At 42.3% G+C, this 15188-nt stretch overlaps 1 protein-coding gene across 1 annotated transcript in view; it reads left to right on the top strand.

Moving 5' to 3' along the window:
- HTRA1 (HtrA serine peptidase 1) overlaps positions 1–10577 on the top strand; it is a 35396-nt gene extending 24819 nt beyond the window's left edge. Inside the window, exons 4-9 of the mRNA XM_061364148.1 lie at positions 3110–3304; positions 3995–4027; positions 5264–5378; positions 5499–5556; positions 6382–6477; positions 9848–10577. Coding sequence (XP_061220132.1) covers positions 3110–3304; positions 3995–4027; positions 5264–5378; positions 5499–5556; positions 6382–6477; positions 9848–10016 — 666 coding nt within the window. The 3' untranslated portion in view covers positions 10017–10577. The remainder of the gene's footprint in view (positions 1–3109; positions 3305–3994; positions 4028–5263; positions 5379–5498; positions 5557–6381; positions 6478–9847) is intronic.
- The last annotated feature ends 4611 nt before the right edge of the window (positions 10578–15188 follow it).

Below are 15188 nucleotides of genomic sequence, written 5' to 3'. Positions count from 1 at the left end.
AATTAAAAAAATAAGATTTCTGGTTTCTTTTACTTGCCCATGTTTCATTTGCTGATAAATGTCCTCTTTCTCTGTAAAGTATCCCTTTTCAGTGCACTGGGCTACAAGCAAAAGACAGTTTTGTAGTGTGTGTTGGAGGGGTTTTTGTTATAAGGAAAATCAGTGCCAAAAAGAGATGCTGCTCTCGACCAACAACATCTTGAAAACACGTGCTACGTAAGCCTAAGAGCATCTGGTGAGCGAAGGAAGGGCCAGGGTGCTCCCTCAATCCAAACAATACCCATATGGGGCTGTTTGTGTTGCATATACTGCGTGCTTCCCAGCACAGCTAATCGGAGCTGCCTGTTTCCCGCTGTACTGAAGAGGTCCCTTGGAGTCAGGGCTGTGGTCCGAGATGATGAACCACTCCGCAGTGATGCCTTGGGATGTTGCTGCTGCAAATAAGATGGGGAAACTGGGTAATGCTGCTGAATCCTCCCCAGAGTTAAACCACAGCCTTTTGGGTTTATCTAAGGCTATGGCACCAACAGGGGCCATGGGTAATCATTATTTAATATCAGGGCATTGCTGGTTGTGAAAACTTTCCTCTGAAAGAGCATTAGAAAGGGAAATGTTTTTCTCTTTACTCTGCTGCCTGTTCTGTTGCTCCTCCAACTGATTCTGTTTAACAAGCACTTGGCTTAATTATTTTCTTGCTGTCTGGAGACTGAAAGATAAGTTTCCATAGAGCATCTTGTCCTGTCTGGGGTTTGGCAATGAGTTTTATTGAAACGATCTGTTCATCTAAGTAAAATTTTGCTGGTGCAATTGTGGCGAAATTGAATAAAGGATACACAGGACCAGGCTTGTTAAATATTAAAAGCAGAACTTCTGTATTTGCAGCAGCATATGGCCGATGCCATTAGTTTTTACTTTCTACTTTGCAGGTATTGTTTATCTATCTGTCTCCTAGGATATTTGAAATAGAGTTGTAGGTGAAAAATACAAAATTATGGGTATTTGGGTTAGTTTATATTAGTGGATTTTTGTACCTAAGGGTCATTTATCAACACAGGCTTTCAAAACTGCTAGTGACAAAAGCCAGCTAAAGAGCTACTTCTTGGTTTCCTATTTAAACATACAATATTCTCCCTTTTTGCCCAAATTCAGTAATGACTCAGCTTCTGTTAACTGCTGAAATTAAATTATAACTTGGCAATCTATGCAAATAATCAGGGCATACCACATGCTGCCTTGTTTCTTTTCTGCGTGCGTCTGCACTATATAGCTTTATGATCCATCAAGTATAGGTACATAAATCTGTGTGCCTTGGAACATGTATGGGATGAATAAAGCACCTTTACAAGTTTTCCAGGAGGAATGGATTACAAGGCATTAAGCCAATTTGTGCCTCCGCTTTAGGTACAGAGCTCAAGAAATACCTCAAAGGTACTCTGGTTTTTAATATAGTAACTCCTTGAAAATTGGTTTAAGTTAATCTCTAGGTATTGACTCCCCTGCATCTAGAACCACTGTTCTATTGTGAAAGTTTATACCAAAGCCTTTTTCTTTTTGTGGCTGGGTTTGTTGAGCAAACGAAGGAATTTTCTAAGTGGGGGATGTGTGAAGGAAAGCTCGATAAAGGTTAGGTTTGCTAAGCAAAACATGCATCCCTTCAGACTTCTGATTTTGCATTCAGTAACCTTCTAATCCTCCAAATCCTTAACCTGAAACCTGAATTTGTACATGTAGAGGTCCATTGATGCTAATAGAAATAGTCTAGTGACATGATTAAGTATAGAATGGTTTATATAGTGGTTTGTGTTGGAAGGGACCTTAACGTTCACCCAGTTCCAACCCCTGCCATGGGCAGGGACCCCTTCCACTAGAGCAGTTTGCTCCAAGCCCCTGAGTCCAACCTGGCCTTGAACATTGCCAGGGATGGGGCAGCCACAGCTTCTCTGGGCACCCTGTGCCAGCACCTCAGCACCCTCACTGTAAATATGTAGTTAAATACCTGGGGAGGGTCAGGATCATTGGCAGATTAAAAAATGTGTTGCATCACTGAAAGGGTAAAGACTTTAAAAATGCAAAGGAAAGGAGGAATGCTGCTCAATGTTTTACACACAGGTGGTAAAGAAAGGCAAAGTATTTATTTCAAGTATGATCTGTTTCAGAACACCCTTCTCTATTTACTTGGTGAGTAGGAGGCCTTAAGAGCTTCCCAGCTGTTTTCTTATTGCTGCAGGGGGAGTTACTGGTCCAGCTGGAATCATCTGTTATCCAGCCAGTTCAGTTCCTGTGCAGATACAACACATCTTGTCGCAACCACATGCGGTTCCCTTGATCCATTGCATTGAGTGAGGTTGTGTGGATCCAACCTTCCCTTCCTTCTTGATGCTGGATTTTAAGAATGCTTTGTGCCATAATGGGAATGTCTTCAGTAACATGATATTTAATATGATTAGAGATAAGATCTTGAAAGTAAAGTATATTGGTATTCCTTACTGTCAGAATAGAAAAATCCCATAAAGTCTTTAAATCAGTGTATGTAGGAGGCAATATAATTGTTTAGAAGAGATACTGTATTGAAAACAAAGTAAGATGAAACATTAACTGGTGTCTTATGAGAATATAAAATGCTTTTAACTACACATATACATGTTTGATACACTTGAAAGCCTGTTGCTTTCATGACTGTAGTGCTCACTCTCAATATTACTTTTATTTCAGCAGCTGTTGGCTAATCATTTCAAGAAGCTGTTGGAAAGAGCTCATTCATAGTGTCCTCAAATGCTTGCTTTGAACAGCAGGGAGGAACTATTCCTTTGGTGTGTTAACTGGTTTTGATTTAATGGGTACCTGTTGTGGAAAAAGTACCGCAGCGCAAAGAGCCCACTCATTGGAGGAGAAACTTGTTGAGATGTTTCTGTCCCAAGCCACATGAAATATTCAAAGAAGGCAGAACAAGCAAAGTCTCCAAGAGATAAAAGCCTCTCTCTTTTTCTCTGCCCCGTTGATGCATTCATGCTTCCGTAGTTTGTTCTCGCTGTGTAGTAGTGTCTTAACATATGAATTTTTCTTGTTTCTTCTTTTGCTACTCTCACTTTAATTTGATGTTTATTTGTAGGGTAAATTGCCAGTTCTTCTGCTCGGTCAATCTGCAGACTTGAGGCCAGGCGAATTTGTGGTGGCGATTGGAAGTCCGTTTTCCCTGCAGAACACAGTGACAACAGGGATTGTCAGTACTACGCAACGTGGAGGGAAGGAGCTGGGGCTCCGCAACTCCGATATGGACTACATTCAGACAGATGCCATTATCAACGTGCGTCCTGCTTTGAGCCTTATCCCCTCCAGCTCTTATATTTCTTGAGCAGTTTGAAAATCTCAGCAGTGATACAGTTCTTAAGAGCAGTGAGGGTAGCTGGCCTTCCTTTCATCCTTGTAAATACGGACATCTGCACTCCAGCAGCACTTGATGGTTGTTTGAAAACCCCCAAGGAACCACACTAAGTACAATATCTGCCTTCACTTCAAAATTCTTACAAGGCAGGATGCATTTTCCCTGGCAAATAAGTGTCTTTTCAAAATCCATCGTGTTTGCTAAAACAGAAGCCAAGCTTAGTTTAAGGATGCAAGCTTGTTTCTGCATTCAGGCAAAACAATGGGTTTTGTACTTCTGCTGTTGGCCTTGTAAGAAATCTTCTCTAACAGCTCCCAGAGCTGTCCTAAAATCTTCTGAAGTTGCTAGTGTGGTACTGTTAAAACAAAAGAAAAACCTTGGCTTTCTTAACTTTGGCAGGAGAAGAAGGACTAAGCATTTGCAAAGCTCAGCTAAAAGGGGTGATGTTAAGTGTAGTTAGTGGGTTTGGATGTTGGACTCTTCTGTTGCACAGATTTAATAGACAAGGAAAAAAATGCTACAGAAACATTTCAGAAATCTCTTTAGTGTTTTGCTTGCCATAAGTGAAGAGGTAGATACTAAAACATGTTCTTGCATTGTGTTTATTTTCAGTATGGGAACTCCGGAGGACCCCTAGTAAATCTGGTAAGAGTTTCTTTATGTTTGCTGAGTATCAAGCTTATTACTTTTTAGTTTAAAAACAAAACTAAGAACCCCACTCAAACCAACAAACAAACAAAGCCCCACACCAGAATCGTGATTCAGAGCTTTATATCTGGCTGACTACACAAAGTTCACATGGCTCTTACTAATCACTGCTCTGTGTTCATGTTGGCGAGTCCCGAAATGTGCTTGGATTACAATATTTAAGGTCTTTGCAGTTTGCATAGTTTTGAGCAAGTGTAATGCCCAACTTTTTTTTGCCACATGCCTTGCAAAAAGTTAGAAGCACATTTTAAAATGGAGGTGTTTGCCCTCACTGTGTACCATGCAACTGACAGTACTGGGGGGTTTTTATACTGCAACTCAGCATAATGTTTCAAAACCCCCTTTATTTTGAATCACACTGAGGGGGTTGTATTTATCAGGATATTAGGGTTTATTTACTGCTGTTGTACAACATAGTTAGCACTGACCTCCAGCAACTGTGGATAAGCCCCAGAGAGAACAACTGAAGCAAGTTACAAAACCTAACCGCTGTGTGAAGTCTCTCAGATGAAGCACATGGGGTCAAAGGGAGGCAAGGCAGTGGTCCTCGATGAGGGACAGCACAAACTGGAAGGAGGTAGCCACAGTTTCTGCCTTGGAGATTTGGCATCTTTTTCTCCCCAACTCAAAGTACAGTTTCAGCACTAGTAACCTCTTAAAGAACTGCAGTTGGATAGCTTTTATCTGGGGTATACGAGGGAGGGAAGCCGCTGAGATTTCAAAAGAGTTTGAATCAGCAGCTGAGAGCAGAATGTTTGATCTGAAACTCTCTCTTGGAGCCACAGTACCGGGAAAAGCTTTTGATTTTGGTGAACTGTCATTTATATTATTATGCAATATCTGCTCAGAACTGCTTGGTGCTGTGCTTCGTGAGGTGCCTGCTGAAATAAACAGACAAAAATTGGCTGAGAATATGCCGCTTGTCTGCTGGAAGCAGGAGAGCTGCCCAGCTCTGGTCCCTCTTCTGCTAGAAGATGAATATCCCCATCAGCTTTAAATATTGTGGAATAGTTTTTTATCAATACGCTCAAAAAATTAGATTTAAAGAAGTCATTTAGCAACTTGAAAACCCAGCTACAGAGTGTGTTGCGTGTCTGTGGTTGTTTGGGAGAAAACACCCATTTCTCTTTGAGCTGTTTCACGTTTGCTAATAGCAGTTTCTTCGTTCTCCAGGATGGTGAAGTTATTGGAATTAACACGTTAAAAGTTACAGCAGGGATCTCGTTTGCTATCCCATCGGATAAAATCAAAAAGTTCCTAACTGAATCCCATGACAGACAAGCTAAAGGTACTGTACTTCACTGCTCTGAAAGAGTTGTGAAGTACATTTCTGAATGTACTTCAAAAGACTAAGTAAGTACTTCAAAAGTACGAGTAGTTGACAAAAACCCATTTTTCCTTTCTGTAGGAAAAGCTATAACCAAAAAGAAATACATTGGCATACGAATGATGTCTCTAACTCCTAGGTAAGTAAAGGTGGTGGTTCCTCACCTTCCCGAAGTGCATGCATTTGGATCAAGCTCTTGGATGTGCAGAAACAAGGAGGTTTGAACCAGCAGCGTGTGCCCCTGTATGTGCTGGTGACAACTCACAGCCAGTTTTTGCTCTTTTTCATCTGCTACATGGTGGAACTCTCCTGTAGACTCTTGTACTGAGCCAGCTTTTAAGCAACACCTTGGCTTTTTCTTTCCCTTAACGCTTCAGAAGAGACTAGGTAGTGATTGTTGGTGTGTCCTGGGGCTCTGTTACTGTTGTATGTTTTCAAGAATCGCAGCAGCTATGTACATATTTCCGGTACTATAAAATCATGTTCATTAAATTATTCACTTAATACAAAATGAAGCTTTTGTGTGGACTTCCTTACTCATTCCCAAACCAGAAAAGACTCATGAGTAGGTGTTAGTACATCCTGTAGAAATAACCAGAAGTTTTCCCATGGGCAGAATCACAGGTATAACAAAGCATTGAAACCTGAAGGGGGTTTTTAGATGTTCAGGATCTGGTAATTCCAAAGACGAAGTTTTGAAATGTTTTACTTATGATCCTCTGTATGTATTGAAACAATTTCAATTACTAGAAATAGGCATTAAAAACTGTATGTGTGCAAAAAAAAAAGTGTAATAATTCTTTGAAACACTTGTAAGGGTTAAAATGAATTGGGAAGTGTCACATCAACATGTGTAAAATACCTCAGCTAGTGAATGTTAAGTGACTTAACTAAGCAAAAATGCCTGCTTATTTTTTTTCCTATCTTGTCAAAATGTTTTTGTTGCTGTTTCTTCATTTTCCAGCAAAGCTAGAGAGCTGAAGGATCGCCATAAAGACTTTCCTGATGTTGTCTCTGGGGCCTATGTTATTGAAGTAATTCCAGAAACACCAGCTGAAGCGTAAGTTGAAGTCTTTTTTTCTGAAAACCACTGCCACTGACTTAAGGGGGTCATGATAGGGAATGTTCTCTGCTTAACTGGCTATCTTCATCATGCTAAATTAACACAGTTGTGACCATCTGATTGCTATTAGCTTGTCTGTTGGAAATCAGTTTGTGGTTTTAGGCCGGTCCCTGATGGGCAATATTGGGAACATATCAGGAGCTCTGTCAGCGTTCCCAACCAAAAGGGCAAGGATTCAGTGGGCGTGGAAACTTCGTCCTCATTTTTTCTCAGTGACTGCATCCAAGACATCTGTTGTACCGATGCCAGTGCTGAATAAAGACGTTTGCTTGTGCATGCTCCCCGCGGCCCTGCTGCTCCCTCGTGCAGGAGGGTGAGGGAGAAGCTTTGTGACCACCTAGTGAAGATGTGTCCAATTCAGCCCAAGCACTTCAGTGCTGGACAAACTCAGCATCTCTCCTGGCTTTCCCCCATCAGGGATGAAATCCTCTCTTAGGCTGGAGATGCTGTTCTATGTGAGAGCTTTTTCAGGAGCCGTGTTACTGGGAAGAGCTTTTGGTTTTGGGTGACTGATCTTTTTCTTCATGTTACTCAGTGTTTGCTTAGAAGCTCACATGCTGGTTGGTACCACACTTCATGAGATGCCTGGCTGATGTACAGGAGACATTATAACAGTCTTCTAATACCTAAAGGAAGCTGACAAGAAATCTGGAGAGGGACTTTTTATAAGAGCAGGTGGTCATAGGACAAGGGGTGATGGGTTCAAACTTAGACAGGGAGATTTAGGTTAGATATAAGGAAGAAGTTCTTCCCTGTGAGGGTGCTGAGGCGCTGGCACAGGGTGCCCAGAGAAGCTGTGGCTGCCCCATCCCTGGCAGTGTTCAAGGGCAGGTTGGACACAGGGGCTTGGAGCAAGCTGCTTTAGTGGAAGGTGTCCCTGCCCGTGGCAGGGGTTGGAACTGGGTGAGCTTTAAGGTCCCTTCCAACCCAAACCATTCTATGATTCTATGTGGTCTGTGGTCACCAGCAGTGGTAGTCTGGCTCCTGCTGGAGACACTTTCAAAGTTTGCTTGATATGAAACCGCTGAATAATCCTAGGTAGGAAATGGGAAAATTTGTTCATTTTCTGAAACTGCAGGTCATTTAAGACGAGAGTAAATCTTCATGGCAGCAAAGGCCTATGTAGCACCAAAGGCATGTAGGCAGAAAGCTACTTGGAGCAGGCATGTGTTATCTCTTAGAGAGACTATAAGGAGTAGATGATCTTAAAGTTCTTTCCAATCCTACCTATTCTACAGTTCTATGGTTGGATGATGTCTCCTTATTGTAGTTTGGATGTCACTGTAAGATATGTAGCTTTAGCTAATGTGGTCTCTGAATTATTGCTGTGCTTTGTAGATGATCCCTCTTGTCAGCAGTGTTCATGCAGAATACTGGCGTATGTCTGTAATGTGACATTAAACTGCAGTTCGTGTAGAAATAATGTGGCTGCTCCAGCATGGGACTGAACTGACTGCCCTGGCAAGAAGGTCCAATCTGAAGCTGCAGAGAAATTGTTATAGGAATGCAAATAACAACAGAGAGTGGGAGAAGGATATTAGAGAGGTAGAAGAAATGTGAGGCACTGCAGCCTCGTAACTTGGGAGGCAAACTCAAATCAGAATGCAATTAAAACGCAGCCCATGTTTGCTCTGTCTCCCCCACTCCTAGTCCTTTTGCCAATGGGTTTGCCATTTGCCCTCCAATGCCTATTGTGTAGACATGCTGGTAGGGGACCAGAACAGTTCTGCAGTGCCCTGTCCTGGGTATGAATTGGATATAGAGACTGCATGAGAGACTGAGATAATCTGGAATGGTTTCTCCAATGAACATGTTTTAAGCCATGTCTTCAGTAGGCAACCGGATTTGTTGCAAACATTGGCCAAAGCATCCTGCTTGCAGGAGACACTCATGTAAGGCGTCTTCTGTGGGCGGAAGAGGCTGATGACTGCTCTGTGGTTTTGTGAAGAAGGATTATATTGAAAGGTTGAATCATGTCTGATCTGGTTACTTGGTTAATATTTCCACAACTTGGAGCCAGATCATTGTGCAAGATTGGGCAAGACACTGTGGTTGATGGTATTCCTCACCATCCTGATTCTTGGTACCAGCAGCAATCTCAGCCAGCTCAGGGAGAGAGACAGCCCTGGACAGAGGAGCCTTGCGGTGCTGGCTCCAGTTCTGGCCTATCTGATGTCCCCAACATAGAAGGGCATCGAGCTGTTGGATTCACAGGAGGGCTATGAGGATGATCAAGGGCTGAAGCACCTCCCTTCTGAAGCCAGGCTGAGAAAATTGGGGCTGCTCAGCCTGGAGAAGAGAAGGCTGCGTGGAGACCTCATAGCAGCTTCCAGTGTTTAAAGGGGCTGACAAAGATTTGGAGAGGGTCTCTTCATCGGGGACTGTAGTGATAGGGTAAGAGGTAATGGGTTCAAACTTGAACAGAGGGGATTTAGGTTACATCTTAGGCAGAAGTTCTTCCTGTGAGGGTGCTGGCACAGGGTGCCCAGAGAAGCTGTAGCCACAGGTTCTGCCCCATCCCTGGCAGTGTTCAAGGCCAGGTTGGACACAGGGGCTTGGAGCAAGCTGCTCTAGTGGAAGGTGTCCCTGCCTGTGGCAGGGGTTGGAACTGGATGAGCTTTAAGGTCCCTTCCAACCCAAACCATTCTGTGATTATATGTCTTGCTTTAAGTTGGAGAAGGTTTTAGTTTTCATATGCTGCTGAGATCAAGAGAAAGGATTCTGAGGGCTATGGACAAGGAAGAGGAAGGACACACATGCTTTTTGGTGACGGGGTTAGATTGCTGTGTGTGTTTTTCTGCTCAGGTTTTACTGGCAAATCACCTGATCTTTGTGTTTTGGTTAGGTATGGAGAACAGTATGGATCTGGGACTAGAATTCCTCATGTGTTAACACATAGTGCCACTCAGATTGTATACATGAATAAGCCTGGGAAATTTCCCCTCTAACATGAGTGCCTGGTCACAATTATTTTACGAAGGAAATACGCCTCCATCCTGTACCAAATCAGCATCTAGGTTCCTTATTGCAGAATTATTGCGCTATTTGCAATAGTGAATTCCCTTAAAGACAGTGAAATATGGGATTCACCAAACTTGTACCTCCATCCGATTTCTGAGGTTTCTGTATCGTGTTGTAATCACCACCACTTCATAAATTCCAATTGCTTTTTGCATGCCTGCTGCGTCCCTGTGCAACTGCCTTTGGGTGGCAAATAGGAAAAACACAGCAATCTTGGGTTTTAAGCACTGTTGTAATGACAATGAGATGGCAATTAGAATAACACACTGCTGCTTTGTGTTTTCAGTGGTGGCCTGAAGGACAACGATGTGATTATAAGCATCAATGGACAGTCGATAAGTTCAGCCAGTGATGTCAGTGACATTATTAAAAAGGACAGTACGCTGAACATGGTCGTACGCAGGGGCAACGAAGATGTTATGTTAACAGTAGTTCCCGAAGAAATCGATCCCTAACCAGAAACATGAGCTGGATTTCATGTTTTCTTTTTAACAGCATTGGACTGCTTATATTCTCTCTGTGCTGGTACAGGAAACATTAGACTTCTGACCAACATTCTGCTTCTTCAGTGGATTAGTATTGGCCAACAGAGTAACTTCTAATAGGTGTAAGGTGCAAAATCAGTGTAATTTCACGTACTCCAGACGATAATGTTTTCCTTCTGTATTATGTATGCAATGTATTCTTTGCTGGCTGTTACATTCCCCGCTTAACAGATCGACGTTTGCTTCCCTGTGTTGAATAGATTTACCGTTACTTCCGCTCAGATTTAAACAAAACCCACGCACACAATGTGTGGTGTGGTATTCAGGTATTTATCAGGTTAGCTGTGTTTTAACTGGAAATGCCATTCTAAAGGAGTAGTTGGTTGAAAAAGAAACACAAATGGGGGGGGGGGGGAAGAACTTTATTTTATAAACACGAAGAAATCCCAACTGAAATAACTTCTTGAGGATCCCATGCAGGACTTTAATACTATGATATTTTCTTAGTGTTATTAAAAGAATTCAACAGAACCTTTTGTGAGTGATTCGTTTTCCTTCTCATTGGGGAGTGTTTTTCTTTGAACAGCACATCTGCCTGGAAAAGAATGTCCTGATGGTCTCCTTGTTATCATCATAAACCAAAACACTTGTTTTTCACTATGTGCTTGTATTTGTGCTCTTGTGCATCTGCTTTTCCTACCATGGCTGGCTCGAATTTGTCATGTTAGCTATTGCTGATTGCCTGTCTTCCAGATGCTAATACATTTTCCTTGTTGTTTTCATTACTACTTCACCAGTGCCTAAAATCTGTTTCTCCTCAATAGAAATCATCATATTGTAGATCACAGATCCAGTACCACTCTAGTTCAGGTATTAGGACATTTGTAAGCAGTGTAGATCTGGCCTTAAGCTCTTTCAAACAGGCTGTTTAATACACAGTCTCTTGCGTGCTTATGTGTGTATAGTGGGACCTGGTTTTGGCTAAGATATTGAGCATTTTTCTAACAGAGAGACTAATCTTTATACGTGTATTTATGGATGCCCTTGAAGCTTGGCTAGTGAATGGGATTGTCTCACTGTGAAGGAGAACAATCAACTAAATTTAATTACAGTGTAATTACTTGTTTGGTAAACAATAGGCTGCACAGCCTTTCCTTGCCTCTGTTGAAATATCTATCTCAGACAATAAATCCAAGGGCTACAGACAAGTTCTGGTGACTGTCATTCCTAAATGTGCTGCTCTTCTGGAAACAGCTTCTTAGTAGAACTCTTCCACTGGGTAGCTGGCACTTCACGGTTTACAAAGAAAGGGCTGCATTCCACATAATTACAGCAAGAATTCCTCTAGACCTGGATCCCTGACAGTGCTCCTTCTCCCTTCAGCTGTATTTCAGTTCTGTTTCAGCCAGCTTACCCCAACCTAGGAGCTCTTTGTCCCCAGGCACCAGCGCCTGCCCTTACTCGCCTGGATCACTACAAACTTACCCAGCCATACAGTGTATTGACACTTGACATGACTGAACACCTCATTACTGATTTACTTGTTCCGCTGCTGTGGTAAATCACACACATCTGGGAATCTGCCAAGGTGACACAGTGCCAAGCACTGGAGGTCTGCAGTACTGTTGAGCATGAAAGATGCAAAGTAGAAATGATCTTGCCGAGGTGCTTTGTAGCGTATTTACACTGCAGGTTCATCTTGCTGATGTTGATGCATGTTTGAGCTTCCTGTTGAAGCAGGATTATGTTCTGCAGCCCTGTGTAGTGCACAGTGAGGTGACATACAGCTCTCAGCAAAAGTGAATTGAAATCACCTTCTTCGCTACTGCACCTAACCCACGTAGCAAAAATCAAGCATTCCCAAAGCCAGAAAATTGTGTTTAAAACAGAAGTCATTATTCATCTGCCTTTTTATTTCAAAACAATTGTTTCATAATTTGCAAAGAGAGTTGATTCGCTTTGTTCTTTGTTGTTGTGGTCTCTTAATATGCAAACCCATTAACTTTTCTCCTTTGTTTCTAGCTAGCTACTTTGGGCTTACTGATGATGGCCTTGCAGTGACAGCTAGCACAGCACATCTTTATGCCTCTGATTTATGTAGAAGCTACTGTGAAGCATAAATACCTCAGGACAATAGCTCAGGATTTGCGTGTGCAGTAGGAGCATGACTTCTGTAAATGGTTTTTTCTGCACCATTGGGATTAGTGAAATATGTGACCAGCTTTCTAGCCCGTAGCTCCATCTAGTGGGATGTGAGATGCTCTCTTATTGCACCCATTTTCCATCATCTGTTTAAAAGTGTTTTTTCTGATTTATGTTTTATTTATAATTAATTTCCTTGCATCAGCTATCCATAACCCCATGTATATCCTGAAGAATGTTTAGCATTAACTCTTCTAATATCCAGCCACTTTTATAGCTACCCGTGTTGGAACTAGATGATCATAAGGTCCTTTCCAACCCTATTATATGAGTCTGTGTTGCAATCAAAACTGTCTCTGAATTATTTCTTTAAGCATTTAAAACAAGATTAGTGATAAGCAGAGAAACAGAAGCAAAGTTTGTCATTAATATAATGAATTTGGATTCGTATTTTTAATGTATTATCGAGTTACAGATCTGGACTGGGTTTTGTTCTTTGCTACTTCAGTTCTTTCCAAAGTGCAATTGAAAATACTTTGTACAGAAAAGCTTTGGCACAGTTCATATAAATATCAGTTTCCTGGAAATTTTAGCAAGTGTTGGACGTTAAATCAGGGAAACTGGACATTCTGGCTTGATTGCCAGTATTTTGGAATGTCTGAAATGGAAACTGGAGTCGCTGCGTGTGTGATGCCGAGTAGATGGCTACGTGTGGCTACACTCAGAGGTAGTTTTGCAAAGCCAGTTCATTTATTCCATGAAGGAAATGTCTCAAGCTGTAAAACAAATGATCATGACTAACAATTGTCTGGTCTCTGTGGCTTATGTGCCAAGCAGTAAGGTCCTCTGGTTTCAATAGCAGAGGACTTTTTTCTTTCCTTCCCTCCCCATAACCCTTTTCTATTTGTGTTAAGGAAGCTGAGGATGTTTGAAAACTACACCTTTCCAAATTACAGTGAGACACACATTGAGCAGGGCATTAGATTATGTACATGTTCTTCTTGTAGAGCAGAAAAGTACTGTGGAGGTGATTAAATCTGCAGTAGCAAATGTCCAGGGGAATAGTGGTGATCAAGAAGTTAGTAGCCACCAACCCAGAGCAGTGAATGGGGAGTGCCACTGAGTATGTATTTGCATGCAATGGTAGGTTGTCACTGCCATTCTTACAGTAAGAATAAATACATAAATATTCATTTGAAGTTCTGGGAATCTCCTTGATTGAGTTATTGTAGAGATAATTCCCACTGTCCCTAGATTCCTTTATTATTTCCCACTGTTTCTTCCACCTAGAAAGCACAGGTTCTGAGCAATCTGGTCTAGTGGAAGGTCTTTGCAGGGGGGCTGGACTAGATGACCTTTGAAGGTCCCTTCCACCCCACATTATTCTATGATTCTATGCTCCTTTACTCTGTTTTCCCCCCTTCCCCTTGCTCCAAGTCCCTCCCCATTATTGCCTGTCAATGAGAGCAAACCAAAATTACACGCAGAGCTGATGTTAAGTCACACTGTGAAGTTCAGTGTCAGCGAGCTGTTGTGAGGCTTTCTTCACACACCAAGAGGCAGAATTGTCTCAGAGATAGGAAAGAGCCAGGCAAAGAAGAGATAGCTGAAGCTCTGCCTCATCTTGCTCTACCCTTGACTTTAGGATGAAAACCTGAGCTTGGCAACCTCCCATCCAGCATCTGATGAAGTTACCTGGAGGTAATGGGATCAGTAGTGTCACTCAAAACATGAAGGCCATTCTCCTTCTTGACTGTATAGAAATGCATAGCAGAAAGCTTTGCTGATATCTGCATTCTTATTGTGTGTACTCTCTACATCTATACCTCCTGTGCTGTGTGTCCAGTTGTGATGCTCAGATGCCTGATGCGCACCCCATATATTTTGTTCCCTGCAACCCCCAAACTCCATCCCTTCTGCAAGAGTCAGGGCTAGACCCACTGGTCTTCAGGATTTCATCCAGTTTAGCCTCTTTGTACTGTTACTCTGTGAATATGCAGTAACTTCATTTGTTAAGTGGTTTGTTTAGTAGTCATGGTACTGCAGTACTTGTCCCCATAAACTCCCTAAGGAAGTGGATGATAATTAGGAATTGATTAGGGAGAAAATGAGTCAAAGCTAAAGATAGGAGTCAAATGTACTGCATTTGGTAAGGAATTAACATTAGTAGCTTGGAAGTACTGCATAACGTGCTGGACAGGAAAATGAAATCTTTCTTTCTGTCCATTCCCTTTTTGTTCTGTGCTTATGCAGAGAGCACAGTGATTTTCAGGAAGTTTGCACTGTCAATGTCCGAGGGACAGTCTCAGTGGACTGTGCTATAGCTGTGCACTGCTGCTGGAATGTGATCTGTCAGGGGTGTGAGAAGAAATAGATTTTCTATTCAAAGGCTCATGTACAAACACATGGAACTACTCTCCCTGAATAATTAAAGCTGTTTGTCCATCTTACTATACAGGCAGCCTGCTCTCCCTTCTTTTCCTCCATTCCATTCCTGTCATCATTTTAACTCACATTCACTGTTTTTCTTCTTAGAGTTATACCTTTAACTGCTGTTAATCCAAACAGGCTGATCATAGCACTGAATCTCTTCCTGCACTTTGCAGTGCTATGTGCTCCCATGCTTTCATTTGAAGCACCATAGCGTGCAGAGCTTAAGCACCATTGCTTTGGACGAATTCATCCCATCATCTTTGGAACTCCAAGGCAATCTAACCTTGCCAACTCACATCTTTTACAGGTTATGACTCTCTTGCAGCACTTTTTCTGTATCATCCTGCTTGCTGCTCTTGAGTTCCTAGGGCAGATGGCACATAGGGGGTTGCCACATTTCATAGACTTACAGGATCCCAGACTGATTTGTGTTGGAAGAGACCTTAAAGCTCATCCAGCTCCAACCCCTGCCACGGGCAGGGACCCCTTCCACTGGAACAGCTTGCTCCAAGCCCCTGTGTCCAACCTGGCCTTGAGCACTTCCAGGGATGGGGCAGCCACAGCTTC

The sequence above is a fragment of the Neopsephotus bourkii genome, unplaced genomic scaffold (assembly GCF_033783945.1).
Source record: "Neopsephotus bourkii isolate Nb327-2 ecotype Australia unplaced genomic scaffold, CSIRO-AGI_Nbou_v1 NB_1189, whole genome shotgun sequence".
Taxonomy (NCBI): domain Eukaryota; kingdom Metazoa; phylum Chordata; class Aves; order Psittaciformes; family Psittacidae; genus Neopsephotus; species Neopsephotus bourkii.
The sequence above is the reverse complement of the archived record's forward strand: the minus strand, read 5'-3'. Positions and strand labels throughout refer to the sequence as shown.